The sequence below is a fragment of the Saimiri boliviensis genome, chromosome 14, assembly GCF_048565385.1.
Source record: "Saimiri boliviensis isolate mSaiBol1 chromosome 14, mSaiBol1.pri, whole genome shotgun sequence".
NCBI classification, from domain to species: Eukaryota; Metazoa; Chordata; class Mammalia; order Primates; family Cebidae; genus Saimiri; species Saimiri boliviensis.
In genome coordinates, this window is record NC_133462.1 from 67,615,245 (window position 1) to 67,641,534 (window position 26,290).

The window sequence follows — 26,290 nt, forward strand, 5'->3', positions numbered from 1 at the left end:
CTTGGTGAGAGGGAGGTGATGGTCAGGATCAAATATGTAGTGTGATTCTGGCATGGAGCAGTCAGCATGGATGGTTTTATAAGCAATGCTTTGTAGCCTTGACAAAAAAACTGCTTGTGCCCAATGCCAATCACTCAGTCTTTGTCAACTTAATTGCACATCCTTTCACAGATGGCATCCATCTCTACTGACATCCAAAATATACAATACCCTGCCACCATGTCTCAAGGGTGAGTATTCACTGCTAACATAATCTGCAGGCACACATGGCCTCCTTCTAGTTCTTTGCTAAGTATGTGACTTCACAGTGTACCCACAGAGCAGAGGAAGGGTTAATTCATTTTAGGGAACGGATTTAAACAAAACTGATGGTTATGAGTTGATACCTGCTATGTATCTAAGTGTTACTAATTCTTAAGGAAAATGAAAGATTAATACCACTTACTTCAAACTTAAGCCATAAATATCACAACAATGGTAGGGTCTCTGTGTATGAAAATTCTAACCATGTATGGTCTATAAGACTTGTTTTGTAGTAAAAAGAGACCAAAGGTAAGTTTGCTCAACAAAGGATACTAGGCTAATTGGTATTTTATAATATTTTGGACTTTGCTTATTTATGTGCTACCTCACTGCCTATATATAGCAGGTCATGGCCCTCATTCAATAAGAATTGTGGGCAGATTACCACTGAGGAAATTTGAGTGTTGCCCTTTCTCTAGGCGAACAGAAAATACTGTACCAAAAAAAGAAAATGCTTTCTCCTTTCTTCCAGGCATTCTTCCTGGCATTCTATTGAGCCTGAATAATTATTTTTGGTTAATCTTTATTTAGTGCCATTAAGCATGATGCTATATATAAGGAGATTACAAATCTATCTTCAGTTGTTTTAAATGTTTCTTCAAAAATCTATTTTAAGTGTGAATTCCTCAGTCCATAAATCTGAATACAACTGGTGACCATGGCATCCAGATTCCCCAGAGTGCATGCAATGTTCCTCCTCAAAGGTGGTGCATTAATGCTTTCTGGACTTTGGGTGTCGTTTATTGGACTGTGCTGATAATTTACTAAATGATACCCCTGAGAACAAAAACGCTGAGTGTGCCCTTGCAAAGTACCTAACTTGCTCCCAGGGAGTAATTATGAATTGGAAGAAATGGATTAAGTATGAAACATTATTGCTTATAATGGTGGTTTTTTTTTTTTTGTAAAAATAAAGTCAGCTTTAAACAAGATAGATTGTACTGATTCTGTCTCATTTGATGTATTATCCTCACAAAAATAATACAATTAAAGGTATTATAGAAATAAAACTATACATTTAAATAAACTATTGCTATTGTTGCAAATACCATATCTTTGTGTTAATACCTCGGCTTTTGAAAGTCATTTATGTTCTCACTGGATATAGAGCCAGCATGGCAATGGGCCAACAGAGAACATCTCCTAAGACGCCTGTGATTAAAAGACTTGACAAGATTAACTCAAAAACCTAACTGTTCAAAGATACAATGTCCTTATTCACTCTGTGTAGCTTGATTTAATTTCTAACTTTTCTTTAAAAACCCCTATACTTTCATATATATGCCTTTATAGAGGTAATTTGCATAAAACCAAATGTTATAGTCATGTATTTATTCCCAAATACAATCTAGCAAATATATTCAAAAATAACTGTTTAGTGAACAATTAGAAAATTCTCTTTATTAGTTGAATGAGGGAATCTCAATCCACCCTTTATAGTACACCATTATCAGATTATACCTCTCTAGGCTGGGGGCTGTATTTAGGGTATGAGTAAAAGCAGGAAAATGAAACCTGTTTCCAGGAACAAGTATGTAAGCAGCCTCATGAATAAGGTCCATATTTCATTTTCTTCTGCCTGCTAGAATTCCTCCGAAAGAGAGAACATTCAGTCATAGGGCAGAAGATGACAACCTTTCTCTTTCAGGGCACTGAGATGTACCCTGAAGGATAGAATGGGGTCATATCATAATTTATAGTGAATTACTTTGTCCTGTCTGTAGACCTAACCCTCTAGCCCCCCAAGACCATATTATTTTTCTTTCTGGAGAGACTGATCACCTTTGCCCCCTCTCTTGCCCTAGAAAAGATTATTGTCACTAAACGACAAGTAAATAGGAGAGTCTCATCTCTTTGCTTTGGAAAAAATTGAAGACATTTTAAACTCCCTAATGTAGAAGACATTTGGCTGTGTATTGTTCAGACCACTTACTGTCCTCTGCGGTCATGAATGGAATCCAAGAACTATGTGCACTGCCAAATCCATTGGAGGCAACCAACCGAAACATATACTCTGTGTACGGTTGGAGATCTCTCACTTCATAGCTTAACGACGCAGAAGGATTGGAAAATAACCTATATGGGAAAGAAATGTGAATTAGAAGTTTTCGACGTTCAAAGAAATAAAAGGAAGTAAATTTCTTACTACAAAAAAAAATTTAGAGAATGTCAACATACATTTAAGTACTGTAATTTTCTGCCATCAAATGAGCTCTCTTTTAAAGTAAGTAGCCGTTTGGTTGAGAGTTTGTAATCTTGTGTTTATACGTGATGTAAATCCTAGCAGTATTGAGATTGCCATGTGGAGTTGTAGAATAGGTATTATAATTTGTTAGCAACAGTTCAGACATCATTTTGTTAGTTTCATTGCTTTATGCAATGCATGTGCTCATGAAAGGTTTCAGTGGGAAGAAATCCTACTTTAAATGCTACATAAATAATAGATATTTCTGAAAAGCAAATAATTATCCTCTAAGTTGTTTGCCTGTTTTTTGTTTTTTTGAACTTTCAAAAGGTGATGGATGCAGCAAACCACCATAGCATGTACATACCTATGTAACAAACCTGCACGTTCTTCACATGTACCCCAGAACTTAAAGTCTAATAATAAAATAAACAAATAAATAAAATAAATAAAAGGTAACTATATTTTTTGCAAATGAGAACTGACCTACTCTTCGAAAATGTTATGTCTATTTTGTATAACCCATCTGATAGATAGGATGGATGAAGTAGAATGCTCACTCTAGAAATCCGTGGGTGGAGTCACCAGACCTCATCTGGAGTTGGTATCTGGGAGAGCCAGGAGCGTTATTACGAGCTGGTGTAGACCAGACAACCTGAAGACTGGTTGGAGTGGCAGATGAAAGCCTGGGAGGCAGCACGCCATCTGGAGCTGTCGAAAAACACAGATGAATTAGAGCAGAGAAAACTGTGGAGAACATATGCTGGATGGAATCGAAATGCTCCATATACTGGAAAAACTGTTCCTCAGGATCAACAACAATGTTAAACATGGTCCATTTAATTTAACATTTTCATTCCTGAACTCCTGTACTTCCTTATTGTTCATTTCAACACAATTACATGAGTATTTCAGTCTTAAAAGCCAGCCCCCAAACAGCAAGACAAATGAATATGCAGCACATTCCCACCTGTACTTCTGTTTATCTAACTGAAAACATGGAGGGAATTTAGTGAAGCAAATAGTAAAGTACCTTGTAAATTTAACTCTTCGTTCAACAGACCAAGCCATTGAACATCAAAGCAGTCCAGATCTCATACTCTTCCCATAGATATCACCCATTGCTGCCTTAATCACACTGCTACATATGAACACAATGGCTTTTTTGTTTGTTTGTTTTTTCTTTTGGAGGTTGGGAAGTTTGCTAAAATTGAATGATAAATAAACAGGAGTGGCTGAATATAGCATATTCCAGCCTTAGTGCTCACCCATGAAAATGTAAAAAGTAAACACTTTTCCCTGTGTGTTTTATATGGTTATCCCTTCTTACAGTTATCCTTCCTCCTGCCCTTATTTAATTTTGCAAGTTGAAGTGTGCACACCACTTTTTCTAGTCTAGTTGAATCTCCAGCAGATCTGCTCTGATTTCAATATACCTGGCTTGGTACAACCTACCAGGGAAATCTACTTAAATGGTTCTAGAACGCCCAACAGGAATGTGTAAAACTAAAGCCAATTCTACTAAAAAAATTGATGACTCTGGTTATTTAATTAATTTTTCCAACAGGTATATTTCAAATGAGCCTGTCATATCAGTGTGTTCCAAATCACATCAGTTTGTTCCAAAGCTATTCAGAAACTTGAAAGTAAATTAAGCAAAACTCTGTGCCTCTAAGAAAATGGCGAAATGACTCTGAACCTATATTTTCTAATCTTTAAAGTAGGTGTTATACTTTCCTTTATAGGATTGTTGTGAAGTTCAGAGAGCATATAAATAAAGCACCTGATTTTAGGCCCTGGTAATGATTAGTTGCTAACTATTATTACTATTATTACATTGGACTGTCCTGAACTTTCTTTAGCCTAATTTCATTGCTAGTATAACATAATTTGTTGGGAACATTCTGATTATTCTAATATAGGTGCCTAATGACCACGGATTACCAGAGGCCATTGGGTGAAGGAGGAGAAGTAATCAAAATAATGAGAACAAATTAAATATCAGTGTCCATTTTCACTTTATTTTATACATAACCTTGTACAGAGTGTCAATTTTGTGTACTCTCCAATTCAGAAGAACCTGCCTGTGAACAATGAGTCTAATGAATCGCCAGTGATGAGAAGAGAATAATTAGATTACATGTTTCATCAATCTGTTGTAATGGGTATGAGCTCATTAATAATTCGTTCATTTGTTCAATAAACATTTATTGAGGCTCCACTCTGTGCTAAGCAGTACTCTTCATGTGGAAGGAGAACAGCACTGAATAAAATAGACACTACCCCTGCCCCTAGGTAGCTTACATTCAAGTGGAGGGAGCAGGTGTTAAACAAATGAATACTGTGTATACAATAATACCAGGTGGCCATAAGTGCTTTCCAGAAAAATGAAGCAGGGTAAGGAAAGAGAAGGTGAAAAGAATTGTGCAGTTTTAGATATAGGTAACACTTGAATTAGATGGGAAGATTGTAAGAAGAAAATGCAATTCAGAAATATTTGAAAAGATATGTCATTGATATGAGGGAGGTAGCCAACCAAATGTCTGGAGGAAGAGCAATCCAGCCAGAGACAGCAGTACATTTAAAGCCAGTAAGGAGGAAAACATTCTGGTTGTGTATAAGGAACAGTAGGAAGGTCAGTGTGGCTAACTCGGACTTAAGAAAAGAGGGAAATAAAAAGTCTTCAGTAACTGATATGAAATAATTCTTTCAATTAGTAAAAGTGTGGCATGGCTAGAAAGTGCAATAAGATTGCTGTCCAGGGCCAACTACCCACTTCTTAACTTCACATTTTTGGTTCAAAGGCCATTCACTGCTAAAGGCTTTATAACTGATGTTTTATCTATGAACACAAGTAGTTTTAAACAATCATGATTTCTTATTTGATATATATTCTATAATTGATTTATAATAAGTGCACACATAGGAAAAAGAGCACTGTAAAAACAGGCAAAAAGTGGAAATTGAATACAATATATAATGTATAAAACCATGTCTCTCATTTGATTATTTTTCTCTAATTTTTCTACATCAAGGAGAATAATGTAATTGAAAATCCAAATTCTGAATTTCAAGTCATTAACCCTGAAAAAATTAGTTTTTAATATGCACATTAAAAAATCTCTTATGTTTTAAAAACTAAATTACCTTTCTATTAAGAAAATAGAAAGAAATGCCCCAAAGTAGGCTTCATAATAATAATAAAGTGTCAGGAATTCTCTTCTGAGTAATAACAAAACAATATGCTCCATTAAATTGGTACATTTTGAATATATTAAATTGCAAAATATTTCCAAACAGAATGGCCACCTTAAATTATTTACATATGACAACTCATTCTGTATGCTTCCAGTAACACTGAATTCTGGAAACTTTCCTTTCCCCTCTGTTTAACCCCTTTTATCCTAGATTTAATCCTCAGAGGCTCCTTAGCATCAAAGCAATAACTGGGAGCCAGCCATAATTCCACTGCTGGTTTCTTAACAGAAGAGCACTGTATCCATCAGCTTGATATATTGTCTCCAAGATGCTATGCTGCTCAAAAAGCTTCTCTCAAGTTTAATACGACCCTCACGGGGCAAACACTCCAAGACAACCTCCTGAATCAACGCATCTTGTCCAGTAAATACTAATTCTACACAGTGAATGGATAAAACAGCTACCTCAATCTATAAATTCAAAGGAAGTAGGTTTTTAATAAAATTTCCAATTTCACATGCTTCAGAAGACAAAATTCATATAAAACATTAAGCAATAAATTAAATCGCAGTTTGGAATTATCAAGATGGTATAATCTTTTAAATGTATAATTCCATTAAACTTTAAAATGACTGGACTCTAGAAAACAAAAGAAAACCAAAAACCAAATAGATAATTATTAACACATGTCCTAAACTCCTCTAAGAAAACAAATCAAAACAAAAAACAAATAGAAACTGACTTATTTACATATGTCCTAAACCTTTGCTCCCTACAGATTTATCAAACTCTAGGGGTGAGCTCTCAAATGCAAAAACAGAGGCTTTACAAATGTGGTTGGTGACTACTAAGTCTGTGGGAACAAGAAGCAGAACGTTTTAGGGAGAACATGAAATCACTGTGCTTTCCATATGCACTGAAATGTTTCTCAGGACATCCCACCAACATATTACTTTTGTGGTGTGTTTTTTTTTTTTTGCCTGTGTGTGTACATTTCAAAATAGTGAAATAAAATGCTGTGTTAAAATACCAAATAAGCCTGTAATATTTTGCATCCAACTCAATTCTCTAATACAAGATATTGAATACCACTCTGCACAAGGTTCTTGTTAGAGGCAGGGAAAGGGCAGAATAGGTAGGAGGAGGAATAAAATAATCTACTCCATGTTTAACAGATAAGACCTGACTCAAATTACTATACCACCAGAAAAGAATGCTCAGCACAAAAGAGATATAAATGCTATGGGGGACTTGGAAGTTAGAAACCCACTTCCAGGGGTGCACCGGGCCTTGTCTTTCAGAGATTCCTGGCTTGCTGAGGCCCTGCCTTGGGGCCACTATCAGGTTGTTCATCCAGGTTAATGATGTTCTCAGCTTCATTCCAGGGCCTATGGCTCCCACCAACTCTTCCTGTGCTCATTCCATTTAGATGTGATGCTTCTTGCTGGATTTACTAGGAATCTAACAATCTGACTCTAGCCTTCCCCACATTACCCCCTCACTTCAGGGATTACATTTTTGGCATTCTCATTTAGGTTTTTCTGTTAATAGTAGAGAAATGGTGGTCTTTTACCTATATGCATCCTTGCTGCATCACAGAACAGCCTGGCATATAATCAAAATCCTTGGATTACACATTTCTTCATCATTTTCCAAAATAGGTACATATGAGCAAGGGTTTTAAATCCTAGTTTCCAGAATGGAAAATTAAAGTTCAGATGCATATATTGAGTCATTGAGTCATGAACAAATTGAAAACAGAAGGCAAGACTCGATTTCCAGTCACTAAACCATATGTCATTTAAAAAGATATTAATTATGAGGAATATGCAGATGTGCTAACAAATGGACAGTCAACCTTGAACACAAGGATGCACAAACAGAGCAGCATTAAATGGTAACAAGTAGGTTAAAATAGATTTCATATTCACTAAACAGTCTCTCATCAGAGTGAACTTTTTGAAAGCATACTATGTACAAGGTTATTTAACATAATTATTTCTAATCCTCAGAGTCACACTCCAAAATTGCAGTGTTGTCTCTTTGTAGGATAGATGAAGAAGGTGAGGCTCAGAGAGAAGTTAAATATTTTATTTCAAACCACAAAACTGATAACTGGCACACTGAGGATTCTAACAAGGGATGTTTAAGTTCAAAGGCAGTGTGTTCTTAGTTTTACACCATGAAACAGATTGCTATACTAAGTGATTTATAACATAGAATAACTATTCAATATATTAAATCAATATAAAAGCAAACTGTTTACAATGTTAAATAAGTAAGTTTCAATAAATGTTGGATGTATTTTCTGTCCAGGTCACATTCTTAAACAGTACCTCCCTGGCCCTATTTCTTTATCACAGCAGGGACTCCCATCATTCCACAAGGTACCACACATAGAACTACTAGTGTGGATTTGCTGTATCTCTGGAATTAGTCAACATCCACAGAAGTTCCATGAAATGTAAAATAGAGAGATCTTCATGTCAGTAAGAGGAAAAAGTGTATTTTTAAAACTTTGTTTTCATAGGTATGGCATGGATCTGATATTTGTCCATAGAATATTTACAAATAAAATAATAGAATCTTAAAATCAGAAGGCAGAAGGCTTAAAAGGCACAAACTTTACCCTCTCACCAAATAAGGAATTCTGGTCTAGAACATCCCAGAGAGGTGACCCGCAGGCCTCTGCTTGTTCCTAACCAGTGATAGGAAAATAGTCACTTTGCAAGCTGTCCCATCATATGATTGAATAGTCTTTATCATTGGAAAGCTCTTTCTGATGTAGGACAAAACATTGTATGAGTTCCACAAAACTTAGGGCAAATATAACCTGTGTTTACACTGAGATCTTCTGAGTGAAATGGGGCACTCTAAGTAATTGATAGGAGTAAACCGAGCTGCAGCGGGCATAAACTGAGACTATCTTTGGTAAGAGGTGCACGCGGTTGGTCATGCTAACAACACTGAACTCCTTAGGACCTTACCTCTAATCCCTGAGAACAAGCCTCTGCTACCATTCATGGGCTAGAATCTCAGGTATTTTTAAGCATTTGTCCTCCTCGCCACTAAATTTCCCCATTTCAGGTCACACATCTCTATCCTCTCCAACTAGTTTCCATAGACTATGTTTTCTCAACAGTTTTCTAGCCTTGTTAACTGATTTGGATGTGTTACAGTTTGAGAATGTCTTCTTAACACTCCTTGTGCATTCTGATCACAGCCCAACACAGGAAGACACTGACTTTCCTTTCTTCAAGGAAACAGAAACTTCCTGAGTACCTCAATTTTGGCCTGCTTAATATTGGAGTTCATCAGGTTCATTCATATTAGCTATGGGGCTGACTCAAAATCATCATATAGATAGCTAAAGAGACCAGATCAATTATTTTCTAATGTATACATAGTCTTAAGAACTATTAAAGCAGCAAAGTAATGAAAGAGATACCATAATGACCAACACAGTGCTTTCTCTATGGAAGATCCTATTAAAAACTGGATGAATGGATGGATGAATCAATGGATGGAAAGATGGATGAGTTGATGGGAGAAAGATCGGCAGGAAAATCTATTTCCCTCATGAATTGATCAATTGTTAGGATCCAGAACATATTTTCTATTTAAAAACAAATTACAAATAACTGTGAAAAATATTTTTCAACATAAACAACCTTAATTGCGTATTATCAAATTAAATCTGAAATACAACTTTAGAGCATATTCATTTTATCATTCATCTCTCTCACAGATATAAAAACAGGTTAGAAAAGCCTAAGCAACATGTCTCAGTGACTAGGAGATAGAAACCTATAGTTTCATACATGTCATTTTTGTTTTCAAGAGCATAGCTCACCACTCAAAACCCTGTTGAATTTTAAATTTAAGTCTAATTATTGCTTTGTCCCATGATAAACCAAGGTAATGATAATATAAAACCTGACAAAAACAAGCAATGGGGAAAGGACTCCCTGTTTAATAAATGGTGTTGGGAAAACTGGCTAGCCATGTGCAGAAAGCAGAAACAGGACCCCTTCCTGACACCTTACACCAAAATTAACTCCAGATGGATTAAAGACTTAAACATCAGACCTAATACCATAAAAACCTTAGAAGAAAATCTAGGCAAAACCATTCAGGACATAGGTGTAGGCAAGGACTTCATGACCAAAACGCCAAAAGCAATGGCAACAAAAGCCAAAATAGACAAATGGGACCTAATCAAACTCCACAGCTTCTGCACGGCAAAAGAAACAGTCAGTAGAGTGAATCGGCAACCAACAGAATGGGAAAAAATTTTTGCAGTCTACCCATCTGACAAGGGGCTGATATCCAGAATTTACAAAGAACTAAAGCAGATCTACAAGAAAAAAACAAACAAGACCATTCAAAAATGGGCAAAGGATATGAACAGATACTTTACAAAAGAAGACATACAGGAGGCCAACAAACATATGAAAAAATGCTCATCATCACTGGTCATCAGAGAAATGCAAATCAAAACCACATTGAGATACCATCTCACACCAGTTAGAATGGCGATCATTAAAAAATCGGGAAACAACAGATGCTGGAGAGGATGTGGAGAAATAGGAACACTTTTACACTGTTGGTGGGAATGCAAATTAATTCAACCATTGTGGAAGACAGTGTGGCGATTCCTCAAGGACCTAAAAATAGAAATCCCATTTGACCCAGCAATCCCATTACTGGGTATATATCCAAAGGATTATAAATCATTCTACTACAAGGACACGTGCACACGAATGTTCATTGCAGCACTGTTTACAATAGCAAAGACCTGGAACCAACCCAAATGCCCAAAGATGATAGACTGGATAGGGAAAATGTGGTACATATACACCATGGAATATTATGCAGCCATCAAAAACGATGAGTTCACGTCCTTTATAGGGACATGGATGAACCTGGAAACCATCATTCTCAGCAAACTGACACAAGAGCAGAAAATCAAACACCGTATATTCTCGCTCATAGGCGGGTGTTGAACAATGAGAACACATGGACACAGGGAGGGGAGCACTACACACTGGGGTCCGTTGGGGGGAAATGGGGGAGGGGCGGGGGTGGGGAGGTGGGAAGAGATAGCATGGGGAGAAATGACAGATACAGGTGAGGGGACGGAAGGCAGCAAAGCACACTGCCATGTGTGTACCTATGCAACAATCTTGCATGTTCATCACATGTACCCCAAAACCTAAAATGCAATAATAAAAAACAAAACAAAACAAAACAAAAACAAAACAAAAAAAACAAAACAAAAAAAAAAAACAAAAAAAAAAAACAAAACAAAAAAACATTTGAGGGCAGACATGCTTTTTATTTATCTTTGTAAACTTCAGAGCACTTAAATTTTGAGAGCTTAGTATTTCTCTTAAGGAGAACATGTTTAAGACACATGTTAAACAAATGCTAAAATTTAGTTCTTGGAGAACTAAACAGAACTCTTCTAAAAGTACTATCTGTATTTTCTTAACTACAAATATGTTTATGATATAAACTTTAAAGATTACAAAACAAATAAGGAAAACAATCATTCATAATTACACTAAGCAGAGATAGCCAGTTATTACAGACCAGGCGGCCCCGAACTTTTTACATAGGGGGTCAGTGCATTGTCCTTCAGACCGCTGGAGGGCCGCCATATACTGTACTCCTCTCACTGACCACCAATGAAAGAGGTGCCCCTTCCTGAAGTGCGGCGGGGGGCCGGATAAATGGCCTCAGGGGGCCGCATGCGGCCCGCAGGCCGTAGTTTGGGGATGCCTGTTATAGACAATCTTTCCCATCTTTTTTCTATACAAATGCTGCACATAATTAAGAAAAACATTAAGGTGAATACTTTCATATTATTTAATAAACTTTATTTGCTTTACACTATATGCCAGTAAGTATTTTTGTTAGCATCACTTTTCAAATAATTACATGTACTATTTTTATAGATGTGAAACATTCACTTAACAAAGCTGACATTGATGGATACAGAATGATACTGTTTGGTGAATGACATTGTTTAAGCATCTTTAGGGATAAATTTTTAGAGTCACTGGACGAACATAGATGAATGCTCTATTTCAGATATTGGTTGACTAATTGTTTTCCAGAAAGTTGAATTTATACTAGCATCACTAAGGTATGAGTGCTCCATTTCCCAGTATCCTTATCAAAATAAGTATTTTATATAATGCCTACACATATATATACACACACACACATAGTAATGCAATTGTATCATTAAATATATATCTACATGTTATATAACATGTATATAATTACATATGACTGATATAAAGGATGTGTGTGTATGTATATATACATATATATATATATTATAATTCATTCAGTCAGCAGCTATTTAAAAGTCATCTATTATACGCCTAGCACTATTCTATAACTTGAGGATATAGTAATGAACAAATTAAAATGGTTTTTATTAAGGGGGTAAGATGAAAGATAAAAAAAGTCAGAGGCAAACTATAGAGACGATAAAAAGAGATCAGTGGTTCCTAGGGGTTAGGGGAGAGATATATTAATAGATGGAACACAGAGGCTTTTCAGGGCAGTGAAACTACTTCATATGACACTATAATGGTGGGTACATGTCATTATATATTAGCCTAAAGCCGTAGGATGTATGACACCGAGATTGAACCTAATGTATACTATGGACTTTGGGTGATAAAAACATGTCAATGTAGGTCTGCTCTGTGGAAGAGGCTGATAATGGGGAAGGGTACACATGTGTAAAGGCAAGGGTATTTGGGAACTCTGCACCTTCTGCCCAATGTTGCTGTGAATCTAAAACTGCTCTTAAAAATAGGATGTGGAGAAAATAAGAACACTTTTACACTGTTGGTAGGAGTAGAAATTAGTTCAACCATTGTGGAAGACAGTATGGCGATTCCTCAAGGACCTAGAAATAGAAATTCCATTAGGTCCAGAAATCCCATTACTAGGTATATATCCAAAGGATTATAAATCATTCTATTTATAATCTATTTATAATTGTTCTATTTATAAAGATACATGCACACGTATGTTCACTGCAGCACTGTTTACAATAGCAAAGACCTGGAACCAACCCCAATGCCCACTGATGATAGACTGGACAAGGAAAATGTGGCACATATACACCACGGAATACTATGCAGCCATAAAAATGACGAGTATGTCTCTTTTGTAGGGACATGGGTGAATCTGGAAACCATCATTCTCAGCAAACTGACACAAGAACAGAAAATCAACCACCACATATTCTCACTCATAGGCAGGTGTTGAACAATAACACATGGACACAGGGAGGGAAGCATCACACACTGGGGTCTTTATGGGGGAATAGGGGAGGGACAGTGAGGGTTAGGGAAGTTGGGGAGGGATAACAAGGGGAGAAATGCCAGTTATAGGTGATGGGGGGATGGAGGCAGCAAACCACATTGCTATGTAGGTATCTATGCAACAATCCTGCGTGTTCTGCAGAAGTACCCTAGAACTTAAAGTACCATACACACACACACACACACACACACACACACACACACACACACACACACACATAAAGTATATTAACATTTGATGAGAGAAAAAAAGAGAAGCAATTCTAATATAAGGGCATTGAGAGTGATAAGGGAGGGAGTGGGGGCAAAGTTAGCATATTAGGTGCCACAGACAGAAAAGCACTCTCTGATAAGCTTTTATCTGAGTTGAGTTTTGCAAATTGCCAGGAGAAGCACAAATGAAGCAGACCCAAGGGAGAAGCCTGCTTGACATGTGCCTGGAAGGTATTGTGCATGGAGGATTTCCTGATGGAACAGATGTAGGGATGAAGAGAATAAAAGAGGAATGCTTAACTCCTAAACTTCTGGTCTGAGCAATTAACTGAAAAACGATATCATTTTCTGAGATGGGCCTACTAGGGGAGGGACACTTGGTGGAGGAAGAAAAAAAAATTGTTGGTTCTGGATTGCCTAAGATATTTTTAGAAGGCCATTGGCTACACAGGACTGGAGTTCACGTGTTTAGGCCTGGGCATATACAAAAGGAAGGTATCAGTCTATAGACAGCAATGAAAACCAAAAGACTGTGATTAAAATATTTACAACATGTTGGGCCGGGCGCGGTGGCTCAAGCCTGTAATCCCAGCACTCTGGGAGGCCGAGGCGGGTGGATCACGAGGTCAAGAGATCGAGACCATCCTGGTCAACATGGTGAAACCCCGTCTCAACTAAAAATACAAAAAATTAGCTGGGCATGGTGGCGCGTGCCTGTAATCCCAGCTACTCAGGAGGCTGAGGCAGGAGAATTGCCTGAACCCAGGAGGCGGAGGTTGCGGTGAGCCGAGATCGCGCCATTGCACTCCAGCCTGGGCAACAAGAGTGAAACACTCCGTCTCAAAAAAAAAAAAAAATATATATATATATATATATATATATATATATATATATATATATATATTTACAACATGCTTATTGGCCATCTAACATTTCTTAGTTTCTAATGCATTTTTTTCAACTAAAACTTTTTTACTTTTGATAAGCTTTTTATTACATTAGAAAATCCTGAACATTTCACACTTTTTATCACTCTCATTTACGTTCAATTAGCACTTTTTACATTTTTAACTTAATTAGCTGATTAGCAGCTAATTAATCTTTATCGTAATGTCTTTATTTAGAGTTTATTTTAATTAAATCTCGGAATAGGCAGTTCTGTATATTGGTTAAGAGCCAACTCATCTAGGTTCAAATCCTGATTGTGCTACCTACTGAACAAGTACTATAACCTCTATGTGCCTCAGTTTCTTCATCAATGAGAGAAGGATTAAGATGACACATATTTCATAGAGTTTGGTTGGGAGGGTTAAATAAGTTATTGTATCAAGTGGTTACACAATGTAATATATCCATAATAAAGTACACATCATAAGTACTATATAAGTGTTTGCTATTATTATGATCTTTAGCTTAACCCCAATGTATGTCACATGATCTTACCATATCTATTATTCACACTATAACTACAATCATGGTTTACTCATGTATTATTTGTTAGTAACACTGATCAAGTATCTTCTTAATTATCATTGATCATTTATGGAACTCCAAAAAACATGTTGATGGGTGATACTGTAATGACTAGAGGGACACAGTAGTTGTAAATTTTTATTTAATGGCAAAAAGATCATAACGTTTTGGGGTCAGCATCACAAGCATTAATATCTTGTAAACAATCTGGCTCAGTTTATAACAATTTAGCAGATCACATCATCTGAATGATCACTTATGATCATCTTCATGCCATAGTAGAGATGGTGTGCATGATAGAATCAAACGTTTTGAGAACCTTATATGTTCAAGGTTCATTTTAAGTTACTTGAAGATAAGCACTATACATTCAGATTTATTGTTTCTCGACGGGTGTGGTGGGTCACACCTGTCAGCCCCGGACTTTGGGAGGTCGAGGCAGGCAGATCACCTGAGGTCAGGAGTCCAAGACCACCCTGGCCAGCATGGTGAAACACCGTCTCTACTAAAAACATAAAAAAATTAACTGGATGTGGTGGTGGGTACCTGTAATCCCAGCTACTCTGGAGGCAGAGGCAGGAGAATCGCTTGAACATGGGAGGCGGAAGTTTCAGTGAGCTGAGATCAGGCCATTGTACTATAGCCTGGGCAACAAGAGCAAAATGCATTCTCAAAGGAAAAAAAATTTTTTCAGTAATTTTCTTCCCCATACTTCATAACTGAGATGGCTCTAGATACATTATTTGTAATGATAATATTCATGAAATAACGAAGTCTGATCCTGGAATATTTTGTAATCACTTAAAAAATTCACAAGGTTTAGAAAAAGCATATTCTGCTTATATCCAATACAGAGCTTAAATTACCCAGCCATTTTAGTTTTAATCACTTGAGAAATTTTTTTTCTTAATTTTTAAATTACTCTTTAAATTTTTGTGGTTATATAGGGAGTATATATATATATATATATATATATATATATATATATGAGGCACATGACATGTTTTGATACAGGCATGGAATGTGAAACAAGCACATCATGGAGAATGAGGTATCCATCCCCTCAACCATTTATCCTTTGAGTTACAAACAATCCAATTACATTTTTTAAGTTATTTCAAAATATACAATTAAGTTATTATTGACTATAATCACCCTATTGTGCTATCAAATAGTAGCTCTCATTCATTCTTTCTATTTTTTTTTAACCCATTAAGCATCCCCTCCTCTCATCCAACCCTCCGTTACTCTTCTGAGCCTCTGGTAACCATCCTTCTACTCTCTATATCCATGAGTTCAATTGATTTGATTTTTAGATCGCACAAATAAGTGAGAACATGCAATACTTGTCTTTCTGTGCCAGGCTTACTTCACTTAATGTAATAATCTCCAGTTACATACAAGTTATTGCAAATGACTGGATCTCATTCTTTTTTATGGCTGAATAGTACTCCATTGTGTATATGAACCACATTTTTGTTTATCCATTCATCTGCTGATGGATACTTAGGTTGCTTCCAAATCTTAGCTATTGTAAACAGTGCTGCAACAAACACAGGAATGAAGATATTTCTTCAATATACTGATTTCCTTTCTTTTGGGTATATACCCAACATTGGGATTGCTGAATCATATGGTAGCTCAATTTTTAGTTTTTTGAGGAGCCTCCAAATGGTTCTCCATAGTGGCTGTACTAATTTACATTCTTATCAGCAGGGTACAAGGGTTCCCTTTCTCCACATTCTTGCCAGCTTTTGTTATTGCCTGTTTTTGGACATAAGCCATTTTAATCGGGTGAGATGAAATCTCATTATAGTTTGGATTTGCATTTCTCTGATAATCAATGATGTTGAGCATCTTTTCATGACTGTTAGCCATTTGTATGTCTTTTGAGAAATGTCTTTTCAAATATTTTGCCCATTTTTTGATTGGATTATTAGTTTTTTCCCTATAGAGTTGTTTGAGCTCCTTATATATTCTGGTGATTAACACCTTGTCAGAGGGGTAGTTTGCAAATATTTTCTTCCATTCTGTGGGTTGTCTTTCCACTTCATTGATTGTATTCTTGGTGTATGGAAGATTTTTAACTTATGTGATCCCATTTGCCCATGTTTGCTTTGGTTGCCTGTGCTTGTGGGATATTGCTCAAGAAATCTTTCCCCAGACCAATGTCCTGTAAAATTTCCCCAATGTTTTCCTGTAGTAGCTTTATCATTTGAAGTCTTAGACTTAAGTCTTAATCCATTTTGATTTTAGTTTTGTATATGGTGAGAGATAGGGGTCTAGTTTTATTCTTTTAAAAAATAATTTCTAAGAATTTTTATGGGCACATAGTAGGTATATATATTTAGGAAGCACATTAGATGTTTTCATACAGACATGCAATGTGAAATAGTCATATCATGGAGAATGGGGTATCCATCCCCTCAATTATATATCCTTTGAGTTATAAACAATTACTTTTTAAAAACTTGATATTTTAGGTTCAGGGGTACATATGCAGGTTTGTTATATAGGTAAACTCAAGTCATGGGGGTTTGGTGTACAGGTGATTTCATTACTCAGGTAATAAACCTAGTACCCATAGTTTTTTTTTGTTTCTGCTCCTCTCCATCTTCCCACACTTCACCCTCAAGTAGGCCCCGGTGTCTGTTTTTCTCCTCTTTGTGTTCATGAGTTCCCATGTAGCTGCCACTTTTTGAATGCATCTCCATTCTTCTCATTTGGTCTTGCAGCTATACCATGAATGAGATAATGTGAGTATTGCATTCTGCCTACATTCTTTGTGACTGTGCTAAGTGCCAGGCTGGGATTCAAACATGAGAATTTTGATTCAAAACCTCATCCTCTTGCCTGTTTACTATGTAATCTCCAAGCTATAAAGATGTAAATATAGGAAGATTAAACATTTGTGATAAAACTGTGCTGTCATTTCGATATTCCCTGAAAATCTGATCTACCCATCCTCCTTGCCCCCTTGCCAGGCATTTATGCCAGGTGATGAGTGCATAATGAAGAACAAACCAGCCAGAATCACACCATTATAGGCATGAGAATATTGTCAAGAGGAGCAAGACTGGTATCCAACAAACAGAAAGCAACGTGTAGTTAAAATGTACACAAAGTGCTATGAAGGAGAACAGTGTGCTGTAAAAGGAGTCATTGAAGGGGGCTAGTTTAATTTTGGTTGAAAGGAAAAAGGCTTTCTAAAGAAATGGTATTTAAGTTTGGACCTGCAAAATGACAAAGGTTTTGCTGAACTATTACAAGCTGGAAGCTCTATGGTGATAGATACAGAACTCACTGTTTGAGAAATTTAAAGCAGTTCAGCAAGGGTGGGAGGCACTGTTCTTCTAGGTCACATAAGGAGTCTGAAATGAATACTAAGGAGATGGGAAATCACTGATTCCATCAATGTTTTCAGCAGAGAAATGACAATTGTTGTTTAGTTTGAAAATATTGAGGCATAGATGATGGTGGCTACTCTATAGTAAATGAACTGGACTGTATTGTGAAAAGGAATGAATGGATTTATCATCTTATTGATAAACTTTGATTTGAGTTTTTTTCCGCAGAAGTTGAGTGCAGAATGTGAAAAACAACCCAATTACGAAGTATTTCTGCCTACTTGATTTCATTACACTCACTTCTGGGAGCTCATTCTTATATGGATCAATAAAGAATCTGCCTTCATGTCATTAGAATACCAGAAAGAGATGGGATAAACTATAGATATTTTTATAATTTATTAACCTGCCTAATTACCAAAATATTTGTTAAAAAAAGAATTAAAATAAAACACAAGAAAACAAAGCTAAATAATGAAGGAAAAGGATCAGCTAATTGTACCATAAAACTTCTAGTAAGGTTAGCTATTAGCTATCATCAAGCAACAGACTTTTTTTTTTTTTTTTTTTTATTTTGAGATGCCGTCTCGCTCTGTCCCTCAGGCTGGAGTGCAGTGGCGCAATCTCTGCTAACTGCAACCTCCATCTCCCGGGTTCAAGTGATCCTTCTGCCTTAGCCTCCTGAGTAGTAACAGATTTTTTTCTGAGATTCACAGGAGCCAAGGCAAAACAGAAAAGAAATGATGACTTACCAATCAATACATTTTCTTTAAATATTATTATTTTTGTTTTTCCAAGAAGTTTTCATTTTATGAGAATGAATTTGGAATAAAATGGATCCTTATCTAATAAAATATTTTGCATTTTTATAAAACAAGAGAATCACAGTTAATCAGTTAACTTTTCTGATTTCTAAAAATATCTACTTATAATAATCCCACCAAATAAGGAAAATACAATTTTGTACTTAAAACTAACAGCCAACTTTAACAACATTGACATAGTTGTCTTACATCATTATTTATAAACACATTCATATCCAGTGCTCTAGTTTTTTTTTACGGGTAACCCCTTCTTCCCCCAAAAGGTGAAACCAAGTTCTAAGTACCTTGATCTATCCACCTTCTCCTTAGGGAATTCCTAAGTAGCCAGCCACAACATGCAGTAAGTGCAGTTATGAACATCACCACGGTAGTGGCCAGGGCCTTCGGTTCCAGCAGGGAATGTACTCCATCTGCTCCAAAAGCCTGTTTTGCACAGGACCTAGAGTTATGCGTGGTGACTAGAAAGAGCTTAGCAACTGCTTTTGGATGAATGAAATATGAACAAAGTTCAAAGTTTTGATAAAGAGTCTTTATGTTAAAGTTCATTAAACAACTCAACAACTTTAATGAATGATTTTGGTTAACTGCCCCTTGAACAATGCTAACTTCTTGATATTCATTTGTAAACATAAGCCCACTACAATGTCAGAGTTAATGCCGGGGAATTATTTTACACTAGGGAATGGACTAAATGCTTTCTATGTGTCATAACACTGAATCCTAGTAGTCCTAGGTATGAAGCAGGTGAGTCAAGGACTCTGAAACTTCATAAGATAAATATGACTTGCACAAGACCACACAGGTAATAAGGGATTGTGCTGCTGTTTGAATCCAGCAACTGTTTCCAAATTACAAGTTCCTGCTATTCAAACAATGCTGTTTAAAATGATCCAAACCAGACCCCTTTGCCCTTCCTCACAGACATAAAAGGTAGCTAGGCTTCTTTCCCTACCTCTTCCCTACCTACCACACAGGAACCTAAAGAACTAACTTAGAGAGTAGATACTGCTTTGAAGAGTGAAAAAATCTAACAGTTTAGAGTTTTATAAGAAAGCAAGATATTTTTGAGCTTTTAAACACATGTATCATGTAAGTAGTGAGGAAGATTTTTTAGAGTAGAGGTTTGAAGAAATTGTCTCTGTCTTTCTTAGTCTGTTTCTCTTTCCCTCTGTTTAGTAATTTTTCAAATCTTTTATTTGTCAAGGCAACTTTGGCTCTCAAAAAGCACTCTAGAGAAAAATAAAGAAACAAAATATTAAACAAGCCCAACAGGTTTTTACAGATCCAACCTAAATAAATGATATTTCTCAAGGCTGTCACTAGTGTAGTAGAAGAGTCTTAGATCAAACTCTGACTAGGAAAGAAGCATGTGCAAAAATTTAAAAAAATTGATAAAAAGTCATCAATACTTCTTATATTAGTGAAAAAATAAAATATTTTAGAGTAAACTAGCAAATAAAACCTGAAGATGGTATAACATTTGTCTTGGTCTTTCATGGACATATTTACATTTATTGTTCTAAGGGAATTGAAAACTTCAACATTTTACAGAGAAATGGCAAGAATACATCAGTCAAATCGGTGCAAATATTTGTCAAAAATTATATAAAACCCAATGGGCAGATTTCACCTAGCTCCAGTAATTATTCTTCATGAAATGAAAAATGGTTCCCGTGTTCACTAAGAATGCTTTAATTAGAATAGGAAAAAAGCAAGGATATCCCCAGTTACAGTATATAATAGGAGTAATATAGAAAGAGGGGCAGAGGTGGGTCAAGGGCACCAGAATAAAAAGACACCACTGAATACTAATTGCTATTGACCATTTTGAGAAATAAAAGATTCCACTTCCCATTAGCATCCATAGGACCAAGGTAACACACCTCTACCTCCACCTCTCTTTGTAGTTTAAGATTAAAGAGTTGCTTAAAATTGCTCTCCAAGACAATTTCAGTGAATTTGTTAACCAGGAAACATCAGACAGACTGAAGTCATCCTCCGCTAATTTTGAAATACCCCAAAGCTGTGAATGATGTAGCTCACTGTGCTCAGAGAAAAACAGCGATTTTGAATTTCATTAGATACATTATTTGTTCAACTAGAATGTGGAACTGTCACTTTGTCAGACTAATTAGAGGCCCTGAAGTTGGTGGTCATAATGCCCAGAAGAGGTTTTTTTTTTTTCCTGTTATGTCTCAAACCACCAACCAGATTTTTTCCTTTCCGTTATAGAGACTTCCTACATTTAGACACTCTAGTTAAGCCTTTGCTTTCGACATTTGAATTCCCCTTAGTATTCCTAAGAGTATTTCTTAGTATTCCTATTATTTTGAACATCATCATCTTCATCCAATTAGTTTCCAGGCTGCATAGATCAAATTATTTTTCCTTAAGTACCTGATTACTTGAGTCCTTTGTTTAAAGCATATTTTCAATTGGAAAAATAATTTAAAATATATACAACAACAATATTGTTCAATTAATTCTATTTTATTTTTGATTCTAATATCACTCATTGACTTTGTTTAAAATAATTCACTGAAGAATTTAGACTTTGTGAAATTAAAAATTGATATGCTTTGCAAGACTAACAATAAGTAAATTTAAGCTTAAGTTAAAGCCACTCTTTTCAGAAAGAGTGCATTAAATTATCCCTTGCTGAATGTACATAACAAGAAAAATAGCAAAATAAATTATTGAGGGGCTGGATGCAGTGGCTCACACCTATAATCCTAGCATTTTGGGAGGCTGAGGTGGGCAGATTGCTTTAGCCCAGGAGTTTGAGACCAGCCTGAGCAACATAGTAAAATGCCATCTCTACAAAAAGATACAAAATTAGCTGGGTGTGGTGGTGCATGCCTGTACTGCCAGCTACTCAGGATGCTGAAGTGGGAGAATTGCTTGAGCCCAGGAGATCGAGGCTGCTGTGAACCATGACTGTGCCACTACACTCTAGCCTGGGTGTCAAAGTGAGAGATTCTTTCAAAAACAAAACACAATAGAACAAAATAAAAAATGATTGAGGTACTGGAGGAAATACATCGTTATATTTTAGAGTTGGACTCTTCCTCTATGGTGCCATTGAATCCACTATTCTAAAATATAATCAAATACCAAGAAATTAAGTGATCTTTGAATAGCAGACAAAATTTTAGTCACTTAATGATTGAAGTATCAGAACAGATGGGTTATAAAAGTTATTGTAACAATGGGATTGGTTATAATATTCAAGTTGATTAATTAATTACTCAAATAATAACTAGATCTAGCATTAAAATATTTAAATTAAATGTGGGGCACCTGCTATGGTCTATGTCCCTCCTATAATTCTCATGTTGAAATTCTTACCATCTAGGGAGGTGATCAAGATATGAGATTGTAGCCTTCATGAATGGGGTTAGTGCCCTTACTATAGAGACCTAAGTAAGACTTCTCACTCCTCCTGCCATGTGAAGTTAGAGTAAAGAAAATGACTGTCTATGAGGAAGAACCTTCACTAGACATTGAATTTGCCTGCACCTTGATCTTGGACTTCTCAGCCTCCAGAACTGTGTGAAATAAATTTCTGTTGCTGGTAAGGCACCTAATCTATAGCTGGGCATGGTGGCAGGTGCCTATAGTCCCAGCTACTCAGGAGGCTGAGTCGGGAGAATTGCTTGAACCTGGGAGGCAGAGATTGCAGTGAGCTGAGATCGCACCACTGCACTCCAGCCTGGGCAACAGAGTGAGACTCTGTCTCCAGAAAAAAAAGAAAAAAGAAAGAAAAAGAAGATTATTGTATATATTGAATAGACATGTTCTCCTTAAAATTTTAATTCTGATGCTTCCTATACTCCAGGAATCAGTGGGCCACTAAACAGTGGAGTGTCAACTTGCTGCTTGTTGCCCAATCTTCTCACATAGGGAAGTGTAACAACTACTGTGTATACTGCATCATGTTGTATCTATTGCAGGCATCATCATAATTAAGCTTTAAGTGTTAATCCTATGAGATAGTGCTTATTATTTACTACCGTTTTACAGATAAACAAAGTAAAGCAGAGTCTGATTGTGTAACTTGCCAAGGTTCATAAAGCTAGTAGGAGGGGGGAAATTAAGATTTGAACCAAGTCCCACTGATCTTAGAATTCATGCTCTTTATCAGCACAGTAACATGAAGGTATAGTGTGCAGTGTGTATTTGTGTAGGTGTTACAGATAGACAGAGAAGAGATGGAATGTGGCATTTTCATATATATCATTTTTATTCTGCATAGTATTTTCCATCTCAAGCAACCTATAATTTCATATTTTCTCAGGAAGTAAAAAATTTGTAATTGTTATTTTTTTAAGAAAGTAAGCATTGACAAAAAGCTGAAAGTTCACTTCAGATTATCAAGACTATTTCACTGACCATAAAGCCTAACAACATAAGAAATTTGGGTTTACTTTTTTCTGAGAAGATATCTCAAATACATTTAAAGATTTCAGAGTAGCCCGCATCCATTCACTAGTTCTACAATAGAACTGTATCTGGCCATGTCACTGTCAGGCACAGTAACAGAAATTACTGTATTTTTTATTAAAAGCCTATTTTTGTCTCTCTCTCTAACTGAAATCCTAATTTAGTTGTTGTTCCCTTAGGTACAAAGTACACAGTTCATAATTCATTTGATAAAAGATGTCAGTTTAGATTCTTGCCCTTCTTTGATAAATGAGAAAAAAACATGTACATTTCAATTTTCTCAATGCCAGAACTACCAGTAACAACCCCCTGTTGTGTTTCTCAAAGACCTTTGTGTTAAATTAAACATCAAGATTCAGAAACTGTGGGGAAGGATATTTCTAAGACAGAGAGAACAAATACATGAGACAGAGGGAGACAGCTAATGCTTTTCCTACTAGTCAAGTGATATCTCCCAAAGAGCATCTTTGATCCTCAAATTAGTCCTCACTTATAATTTAATATACCACAACCAGTCTGCTGTTTCCTTACACTTAGTTTTAGAGACAGCTGTTGGAATCATCAAGGAAGATAATTTAAATGTTTACAGGTTAGTTCAATTTTCAACCTAATAGTGATGGCTTATGTATATTCTGTATTTCCATATCATGCTTTATGTGCTTTAAACAAAGAATTGAGCAGCTACCTAATGTGCCAGCTGATCTTCTCAGTGAACACACATTCTTTATTCCTCAGTCTAAACCAACTGAGGAAACTTCTGTAATTCTGAAACCCCTTCCCAGATAAGCAAAATGAGGCTTAAGAGAGGAGATAAGTTTGTCAAGGTCACACAATCAGGAAATGAAAATGCTGGTCATGGCAAGCGGTGGATATGTTGAATTACGATATTTTGATAGACACCGTGCTTTACAAATGCACAGTCTAAGAGACATGCGTACTTGATTTACAGAGTCAACCATGGGAATAAGATTTAAACTTTTTTCTGTGGTCATGCCCTCAACTTCAGATTTTGATGAAGAAAGTATTCCTCCTTTCTGATGGCCCAGAGGTCATACATGGTCATTTTGTGGCCATTCCAGTGAACAATTTTCCCACATACTCGCACCATTCACGTGGCTTTTTACTAGACTATTTCACTTGTGAGTAAGTGTCTTCACCTGACTATGGTGTTTTTCAACTGTTCACAGAAAATTGTTTTAGTACAGGAAGAAAAAGATTCTTTCTTTCATTAGTTTTTACAAATACAAGTTTCCTTGCTCTCTTTTAAGAAAGTTTGTTAATTTTTAAAAATTAATACTATTCAATAAATTAAACCTCTTGACAAGAGTGCAAACTATGTACAAGCAGAAGGTCACACTATTCATTTTTCTTGAGATATGAAAGTCATTATCACAAAGAATTCAACTTTAATATAAGCCCAAAAAAGGACAATGTAGTAGTGAAAAATAATGACACCACCATTACACACTAATATGTTGGGTAAATGTATTTGTACAAGTTCTAATGAAATTTTCTACGCCACACCTATAAAAAAGTTTCTACAAGAACAAATCAAATCATAAATCTAATTTTTTTATCACAAGCCAAAGAACTGTGATATAATGTACAAAGAAACGTACAGTGTAACTCACAAGACATTCAAGAGCTAGAAGTGCAGAAAAAGAAATAATATTTTCACAAAAATTATAAATATTTTGTCCTAAATAGATAAACATGAAGACTATTTTAACATTGTCTTCTTTTAATTAAAATTTATAAGAGAAGTCCGTGGGCAAATATGAAAGAAGTTGGACAAAATACTTGGTGGGCAAGTTAAGTACTTATATCCACACTGGCAAAGGATGGGCCTAACTGGTTGGTTTCCTTGCCCTCTCCACACAGGGAATATACCACATAACATTGTTTCAGCTTAATGCTTTTTTGTAAGGCTGTAAACATGTTTTACCTACTTTTTTTTCCTCTTATGACATTATAAACTTTAGAGCATGGATTATGTAGTCATCAAGGACAGTTTTCTAGGCCATCTGCAACAGGATTTAAAAACCTCATAGTTCAACCAACAATACGCTTAAAATTATATTTGACACTGCTATAGAGTCAAGTCACTTCTTCAGACCTGCATTGATTAGTGAGGCCTCAAAATCTGTGTCGCTTCTGCCAAGAGAGCATATGAACAGTCTGTAGAAGGTGCTTCAAATAAACAATTGAGTATAGTGGCTCAGAATGAGGCTTCTTTAGTCAGTCTCCAGGTTTAAATACAATCTCTGCCTTTTACTAGTAACATGACCTTAATAGTAGCAGGCCAATCTTGTTTCTTCAATGTCCTCACATATAAATAGGGATAATAATAGCACTTTCCTTACAAGGTTTGTGAGGAGAATAAAATGAGTTAATATATGCAAAATTCCACCTGCACCTAGTGTTCATAAATGCTATCCTGGCATGAATGATCACAACATCAAAAATATCTTTTTTAGCAAATAAAAGGTTACATGATCTTAATTTTTCTCTAGGCACTGGACACTATGTCAATCTGCTCTGGAGTTGTGTTTGTGAACTCCTAGAAGGAAAAATCTTAGCTATGAGGTCCAATAGACAGCAAACTCTGGAATCCCAGATGAAGATGTAACTGACATGAAGAAACATATTTCAAAACCCTACAGAGATGTAGCCACAAGATGCTCATTAAAGAAAATTCCCCAGAGGGGAAAGACTCAGGTTTTAGTTCCATGGAGTTTCTTATAACAGATGTTGTGTGAAGAAATGAAGAGCAGAGGAAATTTAGCTGACAGTGTCTTCACAGTAGGGCTGATTGGTATCCTTGGTGCATAAAACATCATGCCCCAAGTAGGACTCAACATCTGGAATTGGTTACCTTTGGTATCTGTTCCTGTCCCCTTCAGGAAGACTGTAAGCAACATGATGGCTTTCTTGCATTGGAAAGACCTCTGG

General features: G+C 36.1%; 1 protein-coding gene across 1 annotated transcript in view; it reads right to left on the minus strand.

Annotated features, from left to right (window-relative positions):
* Positions 1–26,290, minus strand: part of USH2A (usherin) — a 777,205-nt gene that overhangs the window by 269,195 nt on the left and 481,720 nt on the right. Inside the window, exons 38-39 of the mRNA XM_003930351.4 lie at positions 3,049–3,199; positions 2,237–2,379 (exon numbers count right to left, since the gene is read on the minus strand). Coding sequence (XP_003930400.3) covers positions 2,237–2,379; positions 3,049–3,199 — 294 coding nt within the window. The remainder of the gene's footprint in view (positions 1–2,236; positions 2,380–3,048; positions 3,200–26,290) is intronic.